The sequence below is a fragment of the Rhyacophila brunnea genome, unplaced genomic scaffold (assembly GCF_057557595.1).
Source record: "Rhyacophila brunnea isolate RB1 unplaced genomic scaffold, BYU_Rbru_1.0 scaffold_22, whole genome shotgun sequence".
Lineage (NCBI taxonomy): Eukaryota > Metazoa > Arthropoda > Insecta > Trichoptera > Rhyacophilidae > Rhyacophila > Rhyacophila brunnea.
This window is the reverse complement of record NW_028232882.1, coordinates 28,113,071-28,140,301: the sequence shown is the minus strand read 5'-3', so window position 1 is coordinate 28,140,301 and position 27,231 is coordinate 28,113,071. Positions and strand designations below refer to the sequence as shown.

The window sequence follows — 27,231 nt, the reverse complement described above, 5'->3', positions numbered from 1 at the left end:
GATGCAGATATTATTTGATTCCAATTGCATCCGATTATAATCAGTAATCACCAATAGGATTTGTTTTATCCAATTGGTGATTCTAATGAGTGAGTGCAACGCCGTGTGTCCATGTCCCTAGTCGTATTCATGCATTATAACAAAATGTAAAATATTCGGTAGCAAAACTCTGTTTAGTTACCTCTGTCAGTTGTCGTTTTTATGACATCGCAGAATCGGATGTATTTAAAACAACAACAATAATATAATATAATTATTGACAATTAGCAAGCGTCTGGTACGGTCATATTGTGTGTGGAAATGCCTTCTACACAAGTGTTGTGAAATATAAATTAACTTATTAAATATAAGTACTTACTCTACTTTGAAGCTACTACAAACAGTCTCATAAAGGTAAGAACTGCTATTAATTGCCGATAGGTATTATAAAATTATATAATAATTACTACAATCGGAGCTTCCACATCCTTCAGCGGACCCCCGGGTCACGATCTTTGGCAGGTCCTCCTACCTATCGATACGGTTAAGGGCATTGTGATGCTATAAAGCAGCGTATCTAGTTGGAGCGGACCCTTTTTTGAGTACCGGTATTAATACCGGTATTCAATAAGAAATACCGAAATACCGGTATTGATATATTAATTCGGTATTGCAATCCTTAGGCCAGGCGTATCAGATCATTAACGTCTTGGCTATTGATCCACGGAGGTTGTATCTTTTTATCTTTCCCTGAATTATGAGCTAGTTAGAAATCATACATCACATTACGGAGAATATGGCCGACGTAAAGTATGCAGTCTTTATCTGCTTGATGGTGACATGGGTTATCTTGGCTCATTGGTTGATCTTACAACTTCTACATTTGCAATGACGTGATCTGCACATAATATTATCAGATAATCATTTCATGTAACAACTATTAGTGTAAATCGTCGTAATTAAATAGGCAGCCCGTAGCTTAATTGGAAAAGTATACTGGCGCGAAGTCAGCGGACACAGGTTCAAGTCCCGTGGGTGTCGTATTTTTTTTTCTACAAAAAGATTTTTCTAGTGTGTATATGCATGAGATGTTTTTAAATTTTATATGTATGGTCAAATGGTCACAAAAATGGACGAAACTCGACGTGTTTTCCACAGTAGTGGAATTCTAGGGTTAAAAATTATTAATATTGAAATCTCAATGAGAGTTCTGGAAAAAACTCGATCAAAGTAATTTGCAGTAAAAATATTACTGAACTCTCTGCTGAGTCTTCTAGTAATGTTCATAATGAAATAAAAAATGAAAATATAATTAGCGAAACACTTTGTATAGATGAAAATGTGACTGACGCTAATGCCGATGACGTTTTATTAAATAATATTGAAACACGCTGTCCTGAAAGTTATGAAAAATCACAAGAGTTTATTAAATTTATACTCTAGAACAGAGATCGGTAACCTAGGACGTAATACAATATTTTTAAATCGTCAAGCACACATATTATATTAATATATTTGATCGATTAAAAGATTAAAAGTTAAAAATATTCAGGAACACGCAAGCAAAATTTTCAATGTAGTTATATAACTAGGGACAAGATACTAAACGAAATTGCGCAGATGCTTTTTTTACAGCAAATGAATCGAATTAATAATAAAATATAACGTTTTTATTAGAATTTATAGACTTTAATGAAATTTAGCATTCTTCGTATCAAATGGTTTCTTTCATTATCTCATCTGGTATATTTTTGACGACGAAAGTTATGTAGAAACACTGGTGAGGCTGGGTCGAATATCGTCCTGCAGCGATTCATTGTCGATCCATATTCAAGAAATAACGATTTTATTATACATCTATAATGTGTGAGTAACATTGCCTAAATTAACTCATTTAGTGCTAACACCGCGACTGGCGGGTTTGGAGTCATTGGCCATTAGATATAATTAACCTGTTATTTAAATGTGGTAATTAAAAGGTTAGCAGTGATTGTGTTAATTTTATTATATCTCTAAATATCTTTTTTTTCACAGAATTTAATCTACAATGGCATTCACATTAATAGACTTTTTAATCATATTGATATCAATCGCATTGGCAGTATATTTGTATGGAAAGAGACAGTGCAGTCGGTTTGAGAACGCTAAAATAAAATACATAAAACCATACATTTTGGCGGGAAATACTTTAAACGTCACACTTGGATATGAGCATTTGTACTATTCCGTCAGAAGAACGTATGATGCTTTCCCGAATGAACGGTATATTTTACTTATTTATTTATTCAATAATAATTGTAGTTGAACCGGTAGCCAACTCCGAATCATGGTAAAATTATATAAGTAGAAAGAAAATAAAAAATGATGGAATAGAAAACGATCGTGTCAACTAAGGCCATCCGCTTGTGTTTGAACATGTACCGTTAAAAAAAAAAACGAAATTTTTTTTTTATTCACACTATCTACAATCCTTTTTATCTCCATCCTCACAAATAATTACATTGAAATTATATCAAACTCTAGATATGTAGCAATCATACCATACACACTTCGAAAACAAATCGAAGTTGCGATGGGCACTTGTCAGCAGATTTCTCAATCATAACCTAGATCAATAATGATTATTATGATTTATTAAATCGCAACCTAGACAAATAATGGCTCTTGTAATGTATTGAATATTCAGTTGTACATATAACGAAGGACGATGGTGGAAAGATTCACCACTCACTAGTCTCTCGAGCTCAATCACTCGACCGCCGACACCCCGTCGTTCGCTCTCAGTATTATTATTAACAATAGATCAGTAGTCGTCACTATCGGATCGCGGCTTGGTCTGAGCATAGCTTACCGCAATTGCACTGTACTATTATCGTTACTCCTACAACTATTGTAACTCTGTATCCAGGCAATAAACTCTTTAATCAACACACACCACCTTCTCCTTATTCAACCTCAAAGAAGTTAAACAATATACAGCCAACTTCAGCTTGTTTGCATCGTATCCGTACCGATACTTGTGAGTTACTGAATTCCTACGTTATAATTCAGACATGAATTGAATAAAATGAATTATTGGATTAATGGATTTCCATGTTTTACAGGTATGTAGGATTTTTCCAAATGACAAGTCAAATTGTTATTCTGAAGGATCTAGACATCATAAAACAAATAACAGTGAAGGATTTCGATCATTTTGTTGATCATCATTCATCAAGCGATCCAGATGCGGATCCACTGTTTTTTCATAATTTATTCTCACTTAAAGGTACATATTTTAACATACTTGAAACACTGACTATTATAACCGTTTAGATCAGTACTTCTCAAACTGGGAGGCGCGGCCCCCTAGGGGCCCTGGAGCTCCTACCAGGGAGCCGCGAAATAATATATCAGTATTTGAAAAAAAAACATAAAAACATGATCACTGGACGATACCTGATACAAATCAGTCAACATACTTTATCCATGGAAAAATAATCTAAGTAAATATTTATAAACTATTTTAATTTTTTAGCTATTTAGTTCATTTTTACTGGTAATAAAAAATAAATACAGGTCGTGTCTTTCAACGAAGACTTTGGAGAAAAGCCTGCGAATTAGCATTAATTAATAACTTAAAATTGTTTTTGTAGGCTCTAGCTGTAATAAATTTGAAGTAATTTTTTTTTGCTTGACAAGCAAGTAAATTAAGTGTTCTATTATTTTTAATAAAATGTACCTATAATAATAATAAATAGTAAATAAAGTACTGTTGGTCACTAAAGACTAAAAATTTTGAGGAGGGGAGCCTTGATTTTTTTTTCTGATTTAGAGGGACGTGGTATAAAAAAATTTGAGAAGCACTGGTTTAGATTACCTTTTTTACCTACTGAAATGCAGTGACATCTTTAAGCAGACAAATTTGAAATGTCGCCAATGCCATCCTGGGCTACCAATTTACTAAAATGTCTAATTTAACTTTAGTATTCAATGTCATAAAATAAGCAATGTCTAAACTGAATATCAATCAAATCAGACAATGACTACAAAAAAAATGGCCCTCACCTCGGAACTGGACCAATATTATACCTAGATAATTCTAATCGGGCTCCAGTGTTGCCATAGCATACAATACTATAATTTTAATTCGGCGAAAAATGTAAAATACTACAATTTTACGCCAAATATGTCAAAATACTATAATTTTAAGGGATTCAAGACGAAAAATGTTCCTGTATTATATTTTTTCAGAAATATTATAATTTTTACGCCTTTGTACTATAATCAGCACAGAAAAAGTTGGCAACACTGGCTGGATCTCACATCAAAACTCGTCTCGCCTGCAACGTGTCAAATACGTTGACGTGACGTCATCGTTATTCACAAAACACACGTTGCCAAATGGAGATCCGCAGATTGGTCGAATGCGACTTTTTAGTTTGAAAAAAAAATCAACTGTTGTAATCGACAAGTTGCATTCTTCTCAGGCAATTAGTCGAAGACACCAGGACGCATACAAACACCTACGAATTGGTATACCGGCCGTGTACCTATACCGGTTCGCCGATCGCCGCATCCAAATATCTGTACGTTTCGAAGGTTACGTGTGACTGTCGATAGGTAGATGTGCGTGGTCATCAGATGCAACACCGGAGCGACGTTCTTAGAAGGTTGGATTAATGGCTGTGTGGCAGACGAGGCGAGTTTAGATGTGAGAGCCGGGTAAGGCTGTAGACACACGGCATTGCAGTGGCCGTGCATTGACGCAGGTCTTATTTGATTCCAATTTCATTCAAATAGAATCACCAATTAGATTTCTTTTATCCAATTGAGGGATATAGAAGCAAAGGCAGCAATCTTTGAAAAATGGCAAAATAACCTATGAATGCAGAATAATATATATCTGCTTGTTATGCACATGGTAAAACAATATTTGAGGCGCAAACCTTGCATTCTTTCATACAACAATCACTTTAAAAATTCACAATAGAAGCAAATGCTGCATTCTTGTATATTCAATATTATTCCCATACAAAAAATTCACGTGACAAAATGGCCGCTCGGTACAATTTGGGAGCAAACACAGCTAACTTTCACACAGCAATCTTATAAATTTGGAAGCAAATGTAGCAATATTGACTTTTATAATTAAAATATCTTAATAAATGTAGCGAAATTTTATTATACAGATTATCTTTTTAACCTTATTTCTACATTGTAAAAAAGCAAAATTCTGCATTCAACGTTTTTTGCCTTAACTTAGTTTTTTAGCTTTTTCTCCAAAACCAATGACATTATTAATGGACAACGCACTCAGTTCAGTAGCTAGCAAGTAAATTCGCGCATAGCAACATTCGCACATGCATAGGTAGACGTCACGCAATTATGCAATATCACGCATCGGGAATTTATAGCAATATCACATTTACTGTAATGGCGTCAGAACAGTGTTTCGAGTATCAATGTTCATTTGAGCGAACCCGTTCAAACCGAACCATTCGGCATACCCGACAAAAAGCATTGAGAATTTATAGCAATATCACCTTTATTGTAAATGGCGTTAGAACAGATTATGCCATTCGGCAGACCCGACAGAAAAGTGAGTGTCATTTTTTTTCCAGATGCTTCGTCCATATTAATGTCATTGTCTAAAACACTGTTTTGGTAGAAAGCTGCCTTTGCTTCTATACCCCTCAATTGGTGATTCTAATCGGATGAATTTGGAATCAAATAAGACCTGCGTCGACGCACGTTCACTGCAATGCCGTGCGTCTGTAGCCAAAGATATAATATCATCAATTTCAACTCAATATTATTATATCCATACGAATAATTTATTTCAGGTGATAAATGGCGGGACATGAGAAATACGCTAAGCCCTGCATTTACTGGATCCAAAATGAAGGCTATGATTCCCTTTATTGAGCAATGCGCCGAAAGATTGGTTGATTACATAAACAAACAAATTTTAGACAAAACTAATAAAGGTTGGTACCTAGTACAATATTATTATGATTTGTATACCTTAACGGCCCACGTGCACCACGTAGGTCAAAATGGAGGTTTTGTGGTATTTTCAAAGCATAAGCCTTGACATTCCTTAAACGTTGTAGATAATCTCTATATATATAAAAATCTCGTGTCACGATGTTTGTGGTCGAACTCCTCCGAAATGGCTCGACCGATTTTTATGATTTTTTTAATATATATTTGTTAGGTATGAGAATAGGTCAACAAGTATATTTCATACCGCTAGATGATTAGGGTATCTCTATCCAGAAAAATTTTCTTTAATTTTTTTGACAATTTTTTTTTGTATTTTTTTATTATTTGGCATAAAAAATACATATAACCCCAAATTTTCACTCTCCTACCTCCACCCTCCCATTTTTTAATCGCGATTTTATTATTTTTGTATGAACAAATTTAACCGTCGTTCGTATTTCAAACAGAACGAAATTATTTATGTTGTTGAAAGACAGATAGCGCTACGTCCGAGAAGAATTAAAGAGAAGCGTCGCGTCATTTTGACATTTCATTCGGCATATCACAACGCAGTGCGTGCAAAATTTTGTACGATTTATTTTAATTTATATATTTTATGTGCGTGTATTACAGTGCACAATGCCAGCAAGACGCAAGGGGGGCCATTTGAGCCGTCGAACGAATAAAACAACAAACATGCAAAATAGTAGAGCAGAAAGAACAGACGAACAAATCCAACAAGATAACAAAAACGTGCGTGTAAGCATGTTGCAATTGCGTGCATCTCAATCACAAGAGGCACGAGCTGAACGAAATCAACAACGACAATTGGAACGAAGCCAAGCGCGCCGGTTCGTAGTTAACACACGCAGAGCAAATGACCGACAACGCCAACAAGTACATCGAACATTTACATCCGCTTCGTTCCTTCGTCTCGCATTCGAGTACGAGCCAGATATTAAATATTCCGCTCATCCGAAAGTGCTGATTGGTGCTATGGACAAAGAATGTCCCCATTGTCATGCGCTCAAATTAAAACATGAGTCAGCCGGGATGTGTTGCGCATCAGGAAAAGTGGAACTACCAGAAATTGAGATACCACCAGAACCATTGAACGGCTTGCTCATCGGCACGGTTCCAGATTCAAACCTGTTCCTGAAGTCCATTCGCACATTCAATTCATGCTTCCAAATGACTTCGTCCGGAGCAACAGAAATAGTTCACAATACTGCGGCAAATGGTCAACAATTCCATTCTTCGTTCAAAATCAAAAGCCAAGTATACCACAAAGTAGGCTCATTGCTGCCAATGCCAAACGAACCACATACATTTTTACAAATCTACTTCATGGGCGCGGCGGTGAGGACATCAATCATGTGGATGCACGTTGCGGCTACAATAGCCTCATTTCGCATAATGCCAGGCGCATCGTCGGCGAACTGGACGCCCTATTGAATGAGCACAATGAATTATTGAAATTCTTCTTAGCACACATGCACGAATTGCAAAGTGACAATCACTGAGATCCTGTCACAGGTAATTCATTCATTATGAACATCATTACTCATTTTGAATTGAGAAAATGAATGGTTGATGTTTTTTTGTTTTTAACGGCGGTCATCGTCTACAGCGCTCTATTCCTCTTTCTGTCATAGATCCCATCCCTACACACTTACGATAAATTCGTTATTTTTTATTTACCAACCAAAATATTCACTAGAAATAATTTATATGGCAGAACAACGTTTGCCGGGTCAGCTAGTCTATTTATATAATTTTGAAGTATGGAGTAAGAACATGTTAACGCGCGTGTTTGAACATGTACCGATTCGAAAAAATATCGTTTATTTTCTAATTCTTGACTATGACTACGAAATATGACTATATTCTAAAACATTAGAGCGAGAGGTTTAGAAGAATACTATTTCATCATCATCATCATCATCAGCTTGAATCTATCCACTGCTGGATGAAGGCCTCTTCAAGTTGCTTCCACTTCACTCACAAGGATAACAAGGCTTCAAAATTATATAAATAAATTATCAACAACGTTTAAGGAATGCCCAGGGATATGCTCTGAAAATATTATAAAAGCTACATTTTGAGCATGTAGAAATGTATAAAATATAAAATGATTTATTACTGTAGCATCCATCTAGATTCTAGAAACTTTTGAAATTTCATTAATATCATAAGTTGTTATCATTCTACCTATTCGTCAGTAGTAATATCATTTTAATATTATTATCATCGTAAGTATGACTGACAAAGTATCTATTTTTCGTATCCCATAACCTATTTCTTCCAAAAGTCACACTTTTCCAATGGTTTTATTTTTCTTCTAGGTCTACCATACTACGAATTAGAGCTAAAGGATCTCTTCGACAGATATGGAAACGACGTAATAGCATCGTGCGCGTTTGGCATAGAGTCAGATTCGCTGAACGAGCAAAACAATACATTTTTCGAAATGTCCAAAGACCTCACTAACCTAAAACGGAGTGTTATATTCAAGACTGCAGGATTTGCTCTTTTCCCAAGGGTTATGAAGGTTAGTCAATGACCTCGTATTCTTTTTCTTCATCAAGACCTAATCACTGAATATCGAGACCCATATAATTTAGCCACGTGATAGACTTTCTCTACGGCTTAGGTCCATCCCTCGTGGCATTCAGCGGCACACAGGGTCTTTGTTAATGAGAAACCTGGGAAATTATTAATTTTGTCTGTCTAGCCGGACGGAGCTTTTCCTCTCGCAACATCAAAAATTGAAAGCTGAACACCCGCTCGAAAAGTTTTTTTTAAATATTTGATTTATTAAAAGTGTTCCGATCTATAACCGTAGTCATTAATTCATATACAAAACAAATTCTAATAAGTATGTGTTTTAATATAATATACAATGTTCATGGGAGCGCATTCCTAGAGCGCTCAAGTAATTATATCTTGTAATGAGAATGAGTGCGATAGCAATAATGTTCGTCTGTTGTCGGTATCGTGAAATAGCAATACTTCTTTCTATGAATTTGTTTTCTTGTAGCGCCGCTCAAACCCCCGAACGCGGATTCGTATTATGTTGAAAGTAATTGTCTGTTATTTACAGTTTGGATATTTTTTATAATGCTGAATCAGATGTTGCCTCCGCATTATTAAACATTTTAATAGAAAAAAATCTTATTGACACATTTACGAAAACGGTTTTACTATTAAACTTAATTTGTACTATTCTGATGACATCAGTGGAAAGTGAAAGATGTTTTTCCACACTCAAACGGATCACGAGTTTTAGCAGGAACACCATCATGCAACCAAGATTGAACGCATTATATATGCTCAGTATCGAAAAAAGAATGATACAGGACATTTCTGACTTCAACAAACGTGTGATTGAAAAAAATTTTGTCGATGAAAAACAGAAGAATGGATTTCTCATATAAATGAACAATAACATACTTTAAAAAAAAGTGAACTCCCAGTAAAATAACTCACCGGTTGCCACTGCTTTAGAGCTAGATTATAACTAAAGAGCCCGGCCACTGGTGGTCCTATAATTATTTTTTCACGCACCCGCATAGATATAGCGGGCTTGCGTTCAACAACTCTGTCGCTGCTACGGTCGCTGATTAATACATGCTAATTATCAATATCCGTGCTTGGAAATGTGTACGTTAGCAGTCCGTAAGATTTTGTATCGAAAATTAATGGTCGTATAGTATTGAGATCAAATTCATGTAAAAATAAAACTTTCAAAAAATACGTAATAAAAACCCCCGGATTACAGGGAAAAGTCAGAAGAAAATATATACCTAGGTAAGTAAATTAAGTATACACGCATATCGTATGTATTTATATAACATTTTGAATGCTTTAAAACTAGGTTAGCAAGTATGTGCTCATTAGTATAATAATGACAGCCTTATATAATCAGATATTTGATACCAGTTAACATCAAATTAATGTTTTATTGAATAAAATTTGAACATTGTGTCTGCAATGCTTCATGTAAAACTTTGCGATTTTTTCATCTCAATGCTATATGGTCATTCACGTTAAAATGTGATATATACAACTTACATACCATAAACTCTGTAAAACTGGTCGAATCTTATTAATTATTGAAGCGGCGAAAACTTCATAATAATGGTTTTAAAACGTGTTGTATTATTCTCAGTATAAACGTACTGGTTGCATTCAAATTAATTTATTAGAAGTATTTACATATATTATGCCATATTTAGAAAATTATTATTATTGTTCCATGATACCTACTTTTCAAATTTTTTTATAATTTTATTTAGTACAAAATGATTTCGAATGTCAAAAGGAAAAATGTCATAACCCTCGGTTTCTTCAAAAAAGGTTTTATTTGATTATAAGGTTGTCCACGACTAAATATTACACGTTGTATCCAAAGGATGTATGCTGCAAATGCCAAGTTATTATGTAAATATAGCTTGTATTTGTGGGAAAAACACACTCATCATTTTTATTGTTTTTTTTTTTTTAATTTTTATTCACCTCATAATGTCAGATTGTACTTCAAGTTTATGTCTATTTTATATTTTGACTTTGACCAAAAATTATATCAATAAGTTTTTTGTGCTTCTTGTAAAATTTCATTTGTGTTGGTTAACTACCTTTGCCTTCTTATAACATTCGATATTATGTATTAATTATTATGACGGCAATTAAAAAAAAGAAGAATTGAAGCAGAAAAAAACGCCTTAACCGTCATTTTTGGAGGATTTTCTATAGTTAACTCAATAATAATAAATATCAGATTAGAAATATACAAATCATATTATTGATGATCATGTACATCACGGTTATGTCCATTTTGTATTTTAACTTTGACCAAAAACCATATCAAAAATGAGTATGAAACATCAGTAACCTGATGCTGAGTATCTCCGCTACATTGGAACATGTATGTATGTTTTATACAGTCTCTCAAAAGGTTACCGATCACTGAATTATAGATAGTGTTTGTTACTTTTTAAAATTCAATCAAACCCTAAATCCAAGTCATATTACATAATAGTCAAAAAATATTCATGTTTATTAAATATCTAAAATTATGCCATTAAACCATACACAATTTTAGATATTTTATAAATAGAAGAATATTTTTTATAGTCAATTTGTTTAGTATAGTATTCGCTTATTAACGTATATTTGGTTAAAAATATAAATTAATAATTTAAGAAATACATTTTAGTAATAAAATATTGTAAATTTGTTAAGTCTAGTATTCACTTATTAACGTATATTTTAATGTATATTTGTCTTACTAAGCTTAAAAATATAAATTAATAATTTAATAAATACTTATAGTAATAAAATAAAATATAAAAATATTTGTCGGAAGTTGGACAATTACTGCAGCTTTTGACCGCTCCGCCACCATGCTTGTTACGATTTGGTGAAAAATAGTAATGATAACATTTTGCGTTACACTTAAATTTGGCGCACAGAATTTTATTTTAATGTCACGGCAAGCTGTAAAACATATACACGTTAAAAGGTTTTTATGTCTCCTGTAAAATTTGATTTATATTTATTACGTCCTTTTTCTTTTCTACTCATATCAGTAAGTTATAATTATGTTGGTTTTACAGTTCTTTAAGCTTAGTGTGCTGTCTGCAAAAGTGGCTAACTTCTTCCGATCAACAGTATCGGAAATCATCGAGTCCAGAAAGAAATCAGGAGTCGTTAGAATGGACATGATCCATCTGATGATGCAGGTCCTTAAAGGATCTATAATCGAAGAAAAGAAGACAACATCCAGTACTGACGACGTTGACTTTGCCACCATATATGAAGACACTTCAGACAGGAAAACTACGAAGAGAAGTAAGCCATGAAATGAAGGTGGTCCAAAATAAACTTTGCATATTGTTTTTTTTTTTAATATTAATTAAGCCTCAAATCTTGATACACAATCTTTAAAATGAAAAATAAATATACACTCCAATATAAATAAAGTTTTATGTATATAAATTAACAGTGTAGAATGTTAGTATCCAGAAATTTGTTTATAAACATATATATTTATTATGACACAATATTGGTTATGTTTACAATACGTGCTGTTTACTTGGTTGTAATGAACGACTAACTAAATGACACTATGCGCATGCGCATGTACCTTCGAGACTGAAGTGAATATAATCATAATAATAAATTATGTTGCATCGGCGCGCGCAACTTTGTCACACGCCAAAAACACACTCTAATCTGTTTTCCCAAACGCACCAAAAGAAGTATAACTTCAAAAAATATTTTTCTTTTTAATGTTTTTAGATACATATTTATTAATTATTAATACAGTTGAAATTGTAAATTATCAACAAAATGTCTCAAATTGCAAGCTTTGTATTTTTCCGCTAGGTGCCTCTGCTGGTATAAGCTTCCCCCTTAATGAGAAGAATGAAACAGTTTAAAGCTCGCTGGCATAACAGAAATACTTGGCGGGCCATAGTTTGCCCAGATTTGGTATATAGCGATTGACTTTCGCAGTTAACTTTATTACTCTGTTCTGTGGACTTAATAACAGTGTGCCTTATTTTTAAAGATTGGACCCTAGATGAAATCACTGCACAGGTAGTGGTATTCTTATTTGCTGGACTTGACACAACATCGACGTTACTAAGTTTCATAGCCCATGAACTAACCATGTGCCCTGCGGCGCTGAAAAAATTGCAAGCAGAAATAGACGAATATGTGAAAAACCATAATGGAGCCATGGTTTCATATAACGACCTGCACAAACTTAAATATATGGATATGGTATGCTCTGGTATGTCGGTATTCTTCTTTTGCTCCCATTATTTTGTAATTAGGCAGGGGCGGCTCTACCTTAGGGGTTCGTAGGGACCATCCCCACATATATATCATGTCAAAACTATTTAATGATATTTTTATTATTGCATTTAATATTCATTAAACGATTAAATTAAATACGTAATTTATTCCACACATCTCAACTCTTCGCTATTTTATAGAGATATTTATTATTTTAATTTTAATTTTTTTAATTTGAATCTTTAGGGTATGTGAATATGTTCTTTGTTATGACTAATTAATTAACAAACTGAACTATCCCAAACGAGACAGTAATATAAGTAATAAGCAGTGACGACTGGTGGTAGAGGTATCATGCACTGCTTATGGGAGGTAGATAAAGTAAGAATAAAGAATAATACGAGTACAATTTTTGACGGTATACTTTGTTAAAAAGAAGTTCAAAGTTTATTGTTGCATCAAAAGTACATACGTATGTAACGAAAAAAATCAACAATACTTTTTTTGGAAAATTATAGAGCGTTACTTTATCGTCTTATTATACGTGATCGATACTTTAGAAATCATATCGTTTTGTTGTCAAAACAAAACAGTATAAAGAAAACGATTGTCAGCATTTCCTCAATCATAACTAGATCAATAGGGTCTGTTATGATTTGTTAATTGTGACAATATGTCTTGTAATATAATGCACTGCATTTATATAATTAGGAAGGACACATCCTCACTCACACGTCGAGTCATTCACTCGACATAGTCAACCATCATTCCACTCGAGTCCAGTCTCTCGGATCATTAATATAATTAATATGTATCGATCTCACCAGTACATTCGTACCCGCGATTATAACCTCACGCTGTCATCCTTATTATTGTATTTATTTATTCTTGTAACGACCGATAAACTCCCTCTTTGGAACCTACAAGCAACAACGACCTTATTGTTTCCACCACAAACCCCAAAATACGAATGAATAAAGTAATTTTTTTTTTTAGAAACTTTTCGACTTTGGCCAACTGGTGGATCGATTGATAGAGTCTGTACAAAGCCATATAAACTTCCACCTGCACATGATGGTCATCCAGGGATGCAGGTAAATTAATTTTTATTACTACAAAATACATTGTGGTTAGCTATCACAATATTCTTTACATCGAAGATAATCAAAATTGCACATGCAATGAAACCAAAAACTTAATATAAAAATCTTTCTCTCCTTTTGACGCCGTCATCCGTCAAAGTTAGGCAACCAAATTGTAGTAATCTCCCTATTCTGGAGCAGTCGTATCCTGTCAACAATGTCTTGAATATTGAGCCATTTACAGCGCTCGAAATGGTAAATTTTACGAACCGGAGCGCTCGTTTATTTTCTGAAAAAATTAACATAGTTATCTAATATGTGAGTTTTATAAAAATAAGTGTGTTAGATTCTTTGACATATCTAGCTCAAACGGTAAAACTATTGTTCCACGAGAGGAGGAGCGATAATTTTGCCGATTAAACGAATTGTAACAGCACTCCGGTTCATTTGAAACTCTGGCCACCTACAGAGATTGCTTAGCAAAGAGAATCTTCTTCTGGCCATGCATCTCTGTTTTAAGCTAGATATAATATCATACTTCTCATTGCGAAAAATATGGCCAAAGTTTGTAGCCTTTCTGCGCTAGATAGTAGCTATGACTAATTCTCTTCTCTTATTGGCTCGTTTTAAAACTTCCTCATTGGTAATGTGATCATCCCAGTAAATCCTTATCGTACGCCAATATAGCTACATCTAAAAAGACTCATATTTTCTAGTGATCAATTCCTTTAACCCCAATCCTATGTCTCGATTGCAGAAGACATGTTTCATGTATTTAAAAGTGCTTCTTGCCATTTTGATTGTAATAATGATCTCATATGTTGGTCTCTAGCCTTCTTGAAGACAGCAATCGATGTTCCACCCTCAATACCAGCTTGCCTTCAATGTAGAGCCGGGATTAGAATAATAGTCATAATAATATAGGCATTGTCGCCAAGGAGGACACAAGTCGATAGTTCATTGGATGAAATAGCGTACATACATAATAAAAAAAACCTAAAGGACGAAAAAATGTCATGAAGTGTGGTGACAGAATAATCAAACACAATTGAATACCTGTGACGCCATTTTATAAATTAGAGTTTAGAGCAATCGCTGTGTGCACGAATCTCACTTGTTCGAAAAGTTTTACTGTTTTTTTTAAGTATGTAGGTAGGTATGCGAGTCATATTCGCTTTCACTAGAGTCCTCCATCTCCTCTTATCTTCGGCCAGTATCCTCCAGATGTATGCACCTGACCGCTTTAGCATCTTTTTTGACACCGTCCAACCACCGGAGTCCAATCTTGCTACATGACCCGACCATCGGAATCTACCAAGTTTAACGAATGCCGAGATACATTTATGTTATATAGTCCAGTCAATGAGTGCTCAAAAGATGGGTATAGAGTGCTTGGAATATGTCACAATTTTTGACTTCGTTAAAAGTAGTTAGTAGGTAAACAGTCCCTGCCCCTGGGAGGTGAGCTAAAGGCGGAAGGGCGGTCGAAAAGTCCCATTTTTTTGGTTTTTCGCTTACATCTCGGAAACGGTGCATTTAGAAAAAAAATTTTTTTAAATAAAAATGAAAGTTAATTAAATTTCCTATAAAATTGTTTCTATACATATTTGTCGAATTTCCAACGATTTCCGAGACACACGTTATTGAAAATCGATAATTTTCAACGATAATTGGCAGCCAACGAGCAAATGGGCAATATTCCGTGCACTCTACAATATATTTATTGACTGGACTAATATGTATAATTAATACAGAATAATATTTAAGTTTCTGTCATTTTTCAGCTTTTCAAGGGAGACAGAGTAATGTTACCTATAACCTCGATTCATATTGATCCAAAATACTGGGCATCTCCAGAAAAATTTATACCTGAGAGATTTTCCGATGAGAACAAAGAGTCTATCCATCCACTTGCCTTCTTGCCGTTTGGAGTCGGACCAAGAAGCTGCATAGGTAAGACACCATTGATTTACCATAATAATAATATGATAGGTCTTTAGTAATTTTATTTCAGGTGGTTCTGCTTCGAAAACTTTGTGAATGGTCGTGTTAATCTAATATTACCATAGAGGTATTAAATAAAAAGAGGGACAAAGAATCGGCTTTCTCATAAAACTGAATGAAGCAGTTAAACATTAGCCGACAACTTAGGAGAAATAGCGACGCAATAAAAATCTAAGGCATCACGGAAATTTACTTTGGTTATTATAACGTACCCATATAATTAATAATATTAACGTTAATTTTGCCGCAAATTGATTACCAGTCTGCCACACCATACTTTGGCAACATTTTTACAAGAGTGCCTCTAAACCTGCAAGTATCACAGACCTAAAACCACCATGTTAAAAAGAAGGTTTCGTGAAAATGATCTGATTGTCAGTAGAGTGTGTATATAAATTTAAGCAATTCTTGATGTATTCGTCTATTTAAGGTCTAACCAAATCTAACAAATTTGCAGACGATTTGAAACTAAAAATGAAAGATGCCGACATTCTAAGTGTTTGCTTGGGGACGTCATTGACGGAAATGACTGCATGACTGTCAAATTATTTACATAATAATAAACTAAATGAAAAATTTTACGAACCGGAACGCTTGATAATTTTTTGAGAATATCAACATATTATGTATATTTTATAATAATAAGTGTGTTCAATTTATTGTTATGGCCTACCTAGCTCAGATTGTCAAATATTTTTTTTCCACTAGACAGCGATAATATTAAAGATTTCATGAACCTGAGCTGTGCTCCGGTGCGTTCTGGTCATTTCGAGCCCTGAATTATTAACAATTGGCGAACAATGTCTAAATAATGTTAAAACAAAACACTTTCTATTTCACATATTATTATATTATTGGTATATATGTTGCAAATTTTAAATTAAAAATATGTACGTTGAAGATACTGGCCAAAATATTGCACATGTTCTAATGGTATTGTATCGGAAGAAAAATATCGGTCCAAAAGTATTGACGGACGTATCCGGAAATTTGTACGTAAACAGTTCACCGCAGGACACGTGAGGCGTTTAATTACAAAAAGCGACAAGTCCACAATTCAATATTTTCGGGAAACAACGTTTTTATGTTTCAAGCTTCAATTATTTGTTTTTATGTGAGACTATTTTTTCCGTTGTATTCTATGTCAAAATTAGAACCAAATGGCAATTTGTTTCAGCCGATAAACTCTTAAATGTAATAAATATAGGCAAAATAAAATTGGACGTAGCGCTATTTGTAGCTCACTTTTTAATTTACTCCGCATAAGGCACATATTTCCGTGGCACTGTCATGAGTTTACCAGATGCTACAGCATGGGAGACGCCCTTTTCAATATTGAACGTTCCCTTATTGGTTGAATTAAACACGCGCAAAATCAACCAAGCTTTAAATAATATGAAACATGGACTTGGCGCTTTTTATAATAAATCGAGACTTAAAATATTTTTTTTCGTAGGGTTATGTCGCGTTTTGGAATTTAAAGATCAGTACATATTGTGTAAAATTATACAAAGAATCCGTGCGTATTTTTTTTCTCGATTTTGACTAAATGTGGACTTATCGCTTTTTGGAATTAGACGCCTCACTTATTCCTGCGCCGCAGTACGTGAAACATGAGTTCGTGTAACATTTTTAATCAAATAATGACGAGTTCTTCGTTGAACATTTCACCGTGGAGTATATTTGTACGTATGCTACGACATGTGGAGATGTCTTTACTAGGTTAGGTTAGCTGAGGTTAGGTTAGGTTTGGTAAGGTTAGGTTAGGTTAAGTTAGGTTAAGTTAAGTTAGGGTTAATCTAATTGGAACAGTACTATTTGCAAACTATCGCCGCATTTTGTAAGATACGTACAAATGTATTCCACGGAGAAATGTTCAACGAAGAACTCGTCATTTGATAAAATGTTATACGAATTCATGTTTCACGTACTGCGGCGCACGAATAAGTGTCCCACGATGAAATGCATACGTACAACTTGCATGTAACCATTGACGGAACGCATTCCACTTACGTATTCGACCACTGTTAATGTTGCCACCCGATTAATAAGATTTCTTTTTTCAGGCAATCGATTTGCATTAATGGAATTAAAACTCATGCTATTTTATTTTCTGAGGAACTTCGATCTGATTGCAACTCCTAAATCAGAATATCCATTGAAAATCGCCAGCCACATCATCGGTTTACCATCTGTCAACGGATTCTGGATTGGTGTAAAGAAACGAAATATTTCATAATGGAAATCGTAATATCAATAAAATTAAAAATATAAATAATATTTGTTTATAATAAATGATAATAATTAATATGCTTTTATGGAACTAATGTTTATTTACTTACCTTCCTATCACACTCTTATATCAGAACATTGGTTAAGGGCCCACATGCCCAACGTAGGTCAAAATGGAGCTTTTATGGTATTTTCAGAGCATAACCCTGGACATTCCTTAAACGTTGTAGATAATCTATTTATATAATTTTGAAGCCTTATTATCATTTATATTTATTTTAAACATTTGATGACTGCATAAAGTATTTTTATTACATAAAATAGTATTCTTTTAAACCTCTCGATCTAATGTATTAGATTACAGTCATATTTCAGTACAACCATGTGCAGTAGTGTTAAGATTTATTAATTTTTAAACACATTTACAAAACCATTAGTAAAATTAATATTAACAATATTCAAAAAATGGGCACGATTAACGCATTTGAAGATAATTTTAAAAATATTGAATATAAGCTATATCTTTGACCATTCAAATGTGATAAAACATCCTACGAATAATGATTGTTTTATAATAATTATTGACCTAAGAATAAGGTAGTATTTTTTTGAAATACGCCATTTCTATTGGCATTTTCCAGTGGTTAAGCTACAACATACGGCCGTAGCCATAAATTGACAAATAAGAAATGAAGTAATAATGGGAGTAAGATCATATTAACACGAGTGTTTGAACATGTACCTAACCGAGAAAAAAGTCGATTTTTTAAGAACGGTTAAATTTGTGATGTACGTTTATCTCACTTATCTGGTCGATCCCCCAGGCTAGAGCTCTGTCAGCCCCCCTTTTGTATTGGTCACGGTGATTTCCAAAGTTCAGTCCAATTTTCGTCTGGAAAATCGTTCCGATTTCATTTCTTAGTGTTAAACTCTATGGTTTGGCCGAATGTCTTCCACTGAGTAACCACCGATCAACCACCGATCAACGTATTTTGAAAGATTAAAAAGTGTCAAAGGTGGTCCGATATGAGTTTGATGAACAAAAGTGCCGAAACTGTTTTGGTCTTCTACAAAGCTACAGCAAGCTAAAGCAAGCAAAGCTACAAATTGGGGTAATAATTTTTAGATTCATTTGCAAAAATTCGCGTTCACATTCATTTGAAGACATGGTAATAGAATTCAATGCACATAATCAAACGCGATAGTTTTGCAGGATATGTATGTTTTTTCATATGAGATGATTCAGGAAAATTAACTTGTACTATGTATGCGCGAACATTGTTTCATCTAATTGGTTTTGAAACATTAAAAATACCACGAAAAAAGGTGCCGGAACGACGTTCCACCGCGTTACAGGACAAAAAAGCCATGGTTGTAGGTATGTAGTATGTAAAATTTTACACACGTTTACGTCATATATCAATATTGTATTAATTTGACCGCAAGTGCTTACGAGAACTCATTTAGTGATAACACCGATTTGTTGATAATTATTGATAGGTACACTTAAAGGGGCAGATTGATACATCAAGTATAATTTGTTTTTACAAGGTGATATTAATGATAATTGTTAGGATTAGTAGCTAATATAAATGAAACTATTTTTATATAAATGAAAAAGTAAATAGGAATATATTTCAATACTTTGACAAACATATTAAATTTTTCTACTGAACTACTTGTACTTCCAAAGTTGTAGTTCCAAATCCTGATCAACAATATTCGTTCTCTCGATTTTTGTATGTACGAACCATATTGCACGATCATTATTTTAAAAACAGATATTGGTCACTGAACTTAGTAATATAATTATTGTATTAATAAATTATGTATACTGTATATGTTATTAGGGAACATTGATACGTATTAATGGGTAACCGGACAAAACAGAAAACAGAACAGTGACAAAACAGTACAATGTAAACACAGTAAAATGTACATAACCGATTTTTTTTGAACGGTACATGTTCAAACACGCGCGTTAACATGATCTTACTCCCTACTTCATGTATCGTTTGTCAATTTATGGCTACGGCCGTATTTTGTAGCTTCTTCTTCTTTCTCGGCACTACATCCCGGGGCGGGATTTGGCCTCCTCTACAATTGTCCTCCACACGCTCCTTTCCCTGGCTGCTCCTCTCCAGTCTCCAGCCCTCCCCATCTTTCTCCAGTCCTCTTCGATACAGTTAGCCCATCTCTTCTTTGGTCTGCCCCTAGACCGTTTCCACTGTGGGATCCACTTGGTCATGATTTTTGGCGTCCTGTGCTCAGGCATTCTCTCAACGTGTCCAGCCCACCTTAGTCTTTGGGATCGACAGAATTTCACCTCCGTTTCATGTTTTATTAACCCTTCTAACTCGTGGTTCATTTTTATCCTGTAGCTTCCATTTTCCAATGTGGGCCCGAAAATTCTCCTGAGGATCTTTCTTTAGAATATGGCCAGTTTATGTTCTTTTTTGTAGCTTAACCACTGGGAAATGCCAATAGAAATGGCGTAATTCAAAAAAAATACTACCTTATTCTTAGGTCAATAAATATTATAAAGCAATCATTATTCGTAAGATGTTTATCACATTTGAATGGTGATATAGCTTATAATCAGTATCTTTAGAATTATCTTCAAAAGTGTTAATCGTGCCCATTTTTTAAATAATAAAATGCCTAATTCTTGTCAAATTTGGGATCAAAAAGATTATAAAATATTTTTTTTTATCGTAAATATGTCACTATATAATGTTAACATTAATTATAGTAATGGTTGTAAATGCGTTTAAAAATTAATAAAACTAAAAAATCTTAACGCCACTGCATATGGACGTACTGAAATATGACTATATTCTAAAACATTAGAGCGAGAGGTTTAAAAAAATACTATTTGATGTAATAAAAATACTTTATGCAGTCATCAAATGTTTAAAATAAATATAAAGGATAATGAGGCTTCAAAATTATAAAAATAGATTATCTACAAGGTTTAAGGAATGTCCAGGGTTATGCTCTGAAAATACCATAAAAGCTCCATTTTGACATACGCAGAGCATGTGGGCCCTTAAGGCATATACTATTTGTTTGATTATGTCATACGACGCTGAGAAATGGATTCTCAGCTGCACTGATGATTAAAAATTCATGGTGTTTGATGTCAGGGTATTCAGAAAGATCTTTGGGCCAATCCGTGAAAAAACGCTGGAAACGCTGGTTTAATTACGAATTATACAGTGCCTGCGATGAGTTGTATATCATGCAATTTATAAAGATCCAAAGCATGGATCATCAGCGTCGGACGTTAATTAAGTAAGAGGGAAATCGACGGGCCATGAGATCATGTTTCAGGTGGCTGGACGGAGTAAAAAAGGACCTACATACATTGGCGGCTTTAGGTCCGAAAAAGTAGTAGGTCAATTTTGAATATATTATTTTAATTTGCCTTTTCGTTGTATACTTAAAAGACGTATTGCAAATTTGCTTTTCATACATTATAGAAGAAGTGCTAGAAATTTTTATAGGTACTTATCCTTCAAAAAAATATCCATTTTCACATTAGACAATCAAACACATTTAATAAAAACTCCGTAGCTTTTAAGTTTCATTTTTCATTAAACTGTCACTGTCAGAAAAAGTGTTGTGTACTGTTATGGATAGGCGGGATCATTTATATATAAACACTTTTTATATTTCCATTGATTTTATTAGAAGGTAACTTTTATGATTAATATAGCAGATAACATTTTAATCGGTAACTTGTACACAATGGTTTAACACAATGAATGCAGTCGATGCGTATTACTCTTAGGTTGGATTTAAACTAAACTACAAAGCAAACAAGATACAAACATATGAAAATTTCAGACAACAATAGGAAGTTTGAGATAATAAGCGATAACAAATAAGTATAAAAAGGTTTACCAGACAAAAATATTACACCTAAAACGCAACAACACACGCTCGCTGAGATCGCGGGGCTATCAGTACGACGTTTAATATCTGTTTGATTGTGACACATTGAAAATATACCTCTCTTTCATTTTTGGCAATGAACTAAATTACGCCTAATGCGGCAACAAAATAATAAGAAGGCTTTGTGCTTCTCTCCGTCTCACATGTGAAAAATGAGAAAGAAAGAGAAATATTTTATCACGGTAAATTCTCAATTGACTCAAGGTATACTTTTACAGCGACCGAGCGTGATACGTGTGTATGATAACACGCACAATATGTAGCGTGCGTCACGAGTTGACGCGTTAGCCGATAATAATATTATAAGACATTGTACATAATAAAAATAAATATCTTACAATATATTGTATTGTAAGATATTTATTTTTGGAGGGTCATTGACCATTTGACCTAAAGAGCCAGCCGCCATTGCCTACAGATGATCAACGTATTCAACCGGGGTTTCAAGGAAAGGTAGAGATGCTGGTAGAGATCTATATTGGATTCAACTGATTCCACACCGGATGTGGCACTATCTTATAATAAATAAATTTACATTTTTCAAAAAAAATGTAGCTTGAATTACGCTTGGATCTGATGTGATGTTCCAATTTTAAAAATATTATTTGGAGTAGAAAAATGATGACATTAACAGATGAATAAAACAAAGGAAAATATTACTTGCATTATGAATTGAAAAAATATTTATTAAGAATATTATATTTTGTGATGGTTTCTTAAAATAATAGGGAACAGTTTGTAACGCATGGTAAAGATTTATTGGAATATTTTAGAAGAAATTTCGATGATTTTATTTATAATAATTATTTGTAGAAATAATACCTTTACTTATATGCAAGACATTTTCTTTGGCAGTGCTATACATGATAATGGAATATAGCCTTATAAAGGGGCTTAATGCAACCCTTTTTTTAAGTTTTGTAGCGCGGGACCTCTCGCTTGCCCCGAATACTTTCTCCCTCGCACCGCGGCCGTCGCTTACAGCCCACACGGGCACTTCCCATGGAGGCGTTTCCTACCTGCGCGCGCCGGCGTCTCGGCTGGCCGGCAAGGAGAGGGTCGCCCGGTTGGGAATATAAGGCGCCACACGGCCTTGAACAAATCAGTGAACCTTGGGCCAGCTTGGCCCTGACTTAGCATACTAGTCTTGCTTGGTTCTGAAAAAGATATACACGGCTTTCCGTAAACTCTATCAGACCACAGTGAGCTATACTTGCTGAACCCTGCTCAACGCAATAGTCTTGTTTACACTGAAAATGGTATAAGCGGCTTCCCGTAACCCTATCAGTGTACAGTGAGCTATTGTGGTGAGGTAGGTACGAGTTCAGGTTTTGCCATAGTTATACTTTCAAAGAATACAACGAACCCTTATAATATTTATTAAGGAGTACCTACACCTACCCTTATAAATTGGCGCCCAACTAGTGGCTGAAAGTGAAAATGGCGTCCGTAAATCTGACAAGCGATCAGTTTAAGGATTTGATAAAAGAGCTGACAAAAGACGCAAAACATGGAAGTTTTGCGCAGTGTACAGCAAGATACGATGGAACCAATAATAGCAGCCAAGTGGAAGCATTCATCGCAACTGCGACTGTGTTCAGGACGATCGAACACATCAACGAGTATAATTCACTGATTGGATTACAGCTTCTATTGGAGAAACATGCTGCTACATGGTGGATGGGAGTGAAAGATACCATCACTTCCTGGGAGGATGCAATGGCGGGGCTTAGGCACGCTTTTGCACCCAAAAGGCACGCGTACAAGGTATACACAGAGTTATGCACGATCAGTCAGAAAGCAAACGAACTGACTGATCTATTCATCAACCAGAAAAGAGCTCTGTTAGCAGAACTCCCAGCCCCGGCACACGCGGAATCAGTGCAGATTGACATGATATTTGGTCAATTGCACATAAAGATTCGCGATGGAATGCCGCGAAACACTATCAAAAGTTTCGACGATCTCGTCAAAAGGGCTCGAGAGATCGAGGACAAGCTGAGAGAAAAATCACACAAGATGCAACCAGATGAGAATCACCACACGCCAGATCCATTCTGTTCGGTGTGCTACAGGAAGGGACATCAAGCTGATACATGCCGGAGAAAGGGGAAAAATAACGGTAACCCAACCAAACGAAACATCGAGACACGCATAGCCGACAAGTTTGCATGTTACGGCTGCGGCAAGCCTGGCGTAATGAGATCCAAATGCCCGAGTTGCCAAAAAAGACAACCACCTTCACCGACAAAACTAAGTTTCTGTGCAGTTAATGCACAAGGACCATATGACACCAAGGCCCGCTACCGACCAATTATCAAAATTTCGATCGGTACTGAAACTGGTACAGCCTTTTTAGACACAGGTGCTAAGATGAGCGTCGCATCGGACTCACTATATAAGCAACTGAAAAAACAGGGACACACATTTCATGAGGAACATGCTAATATAATACTCGCGGATGGAATAAAAAATCTACAAAAAATCCTCAAAACAAATACCATAATAAAGCTCCGAGGACGAACAATACCGACAACATTCGTTGTACTGTTAAACTGCAAAGATAACAGGACTCTACTGGGTGTTGACTTCATTGAAAATGCTGCAATGGTGCTCAACTTACCACAGCAGACCTGGCACTTTTTAGACCAACCAACGCGAAAATACGACCTGGAAAGTGAAAAAACAATACGCGAGTGGGAAACAACCTCAGACACTCAGGTGATGATGACCGACCTCTCAACAGAGAAACCAATACTAAGTGAGGAGTTTGGAGTATACGGACCGGACATTCTCCTGAGCCCGATAACCGGTACTCCCCAAAAAACGAGAGATGGCATCGAAATAGCTGTCAAAGAGGCTTTAGAAAAAACACTTCATACGCAATGGGGAAAACTAAGCCCAATGCTAGGTACTCCACAAAAAACAAGAGATGGCATCGAAATAGCTGTCGATAAGGCTTTAGAAAAAGCACTTCATACGCAATGGGGAAAATTAAGCCCAATACCAGGTACACCACAAAAAGCGTCAGGTGTTAGTGAAATAACTGCGCCCAATATGCTGGAGCAGGTACAGAGAGGAATGTTAAGCCCCTCGCCACTATCTCCACCAAACCAGAATGGCTTGACCGGCTATTCACCTCGGCTTATTAATCGGATGATGAGAGACGCTCAAGTTAACCTTCATCGGGGACTGGACGATGAAACGACAGTCGACCGAACCCTCTTTTCCAAATCTCCTAAAAGAAGATTGTTAAATATAGACCTGGCAATGGTCTCCATGGAAAACCTATCAAACGACCAGCAAAAAAGTCTGGAAAAATTACTAAAAGACCATAAGGTGGTATTTGAGGTCAGTCCACAACCTGCTAGGCAAGCGGAACACTGTCTCAACACCACCACCGAGCAGGCTATATCGAGCGCACCATATCGACTTTCACCAGCCCGGCAATCAGTATTACGTCATGAGATCGACATGATGCTGGAAGAAGGAATAATTGAAGAAAGCGAATCACCATGGGCAGCACCGGTAGTTATGGTCCCCAAAAAAGATGGAGGAATCAGGGTATGTGTGGACTATAGACAACTAAACTCTATCACAGTTCATGATGCATACCCGCTACCCCGAATAGATGATCTATTACACGCCGCAAAAGAAAGTAAGCACATGTCAACTATCGATCTGCGAGCTGGTTACTGGCAGATAAAAATACGTATGGGAGACCGACCCAAGACTGCTTTTATCACACCATTTGGAACATATCAATTCAAAAGAATGGCGTTCGGCCTCCGAAACGCGCCGGCTACGTTCCAACGACTGATAGATCGATTCCGAATAGGACTACCAGACATACGCATCCTAGCATACCTAGACGATATTATAATTTTATCACCATCATTTGAAGGCCACCTAACAGATCTCAACCGGGTGTTCACACGACTAAAGGCCTTCAACCTAAGTGCGAACCGTAAGAAGTGTCACTTTTGCTGTCACAGCGTCAAATATCTAGGGCATATCATTACAAGAGGAGGAGTGAAGACGGACCCGGATAAGGTTACCGCAATTTCGAGTATGATCGCCCCAAAGAACCTGAAGCACACCATGACATTTTTACAGACATGTTCTTGGTATCGACGCTTCATACCAAATTTCTCGGAATTGGCGAGGCCACTCAGTGGCCTTACCAAGAAAAACACTCCATGGAAATGGGGTGACGAACAACAATCTGCATTCAACAAATTAAAAGAATTACTCACAAAGGCCCCAATCTTGCGCCAGGCGGACGAAACGATCCCTTACCTACTAAAAACTGATGCAAGCAGTTATGCGTTAGGGGCTGTTTTACTCCAGGGGGAGGGGGAAGAAGAGCGGCCAGTAGAGTATGCTAGTCGTCTACTCACACCCGCAGAAAGAAACTACTCAACAACGGAGCGAGAGGCCCTTGCAGTCGTTTGGGCAATGGGAAAATTCCGAGGTTACATTGAGGGAAGTCAAATTGTAGTTGCAACCGATCACCAAGCGCTTAAATGGCTTATGACGTTAAAGACACCAACAGGACGGTTGGCACGATGGGCACTATTACTACAACCTTATAACCTACAGATTAAGTATGTACCTGGACGTACAAATGTAGTGGCAGATGGCCTGTCCCGACCACCATGCACCACCAGTGAGGAAACAGTATGCGACATATGCAGTGTTGTCGTGGACGTCCCAACAAGAGGTGAACACAACATACGAATAGAACAAAGCAAAGATGTGGAGCTCAAAAGGATCATTGATAGTTTTGAGAAGCATCCTCCAGATGAGGACTCTACATATTGGGCAGGAAAGGGATATCTCCTGTGCAGTGGAGTACTGTACCGGTATTCACCCGAAAGTGAATCGGACGACGCCCAACTAGTCGTACCAGCTCACGAATATAAACAAATACTAGAAACATATCACGACGCACCAACCTCAGGTCATTACGGTGTAGAACGAACAATCCAACGCATTAGCAGCCGATATTATTGGAAGAACATGCGGACGTTCATAACTAACCACATCAAGACCTGTATCGAATGTCAAAGATACAAGACAACCAATCTCAAACCAGCAGGTCTTTTGCAGACCACAGCCATGAATCAGAGGTTTGAAACTATAGCATTTGACTTGTTTGGACCGCTGCCAGCTTCAAAGGACGGGAAAACTTGGATTTTTATCG

General features: G+C 35.7%; 1 protein-coding gene across 1 annotated transcript; it reads left to right on the top strand.

Annotated features, from left to right (window-relative positions):
• Positions 1-775: 775 nt before the first annotated feature.
• On the top strand, positions 776-23,104 carry LOC147070296 (cytochrome P450 9e2-like). The gene is made up of 6 exons (XM_085949941.1): positions 776-789; positions 3,084-3,247; positions 5,805-5,948; positions 8,292-8,497; positions 11,565-11,799; positions 22,950-23,104. Exons 1-6 carry the CDS (start codon positions 776-778, stop codon positions 23,102-23,104), a joined length of 918 nt encoding a protein of 305 aa, XP_085806067.1.
• The last annotated feature ends 4,127 nt before the right edge of the window (positions 23,105-27,231 follow it).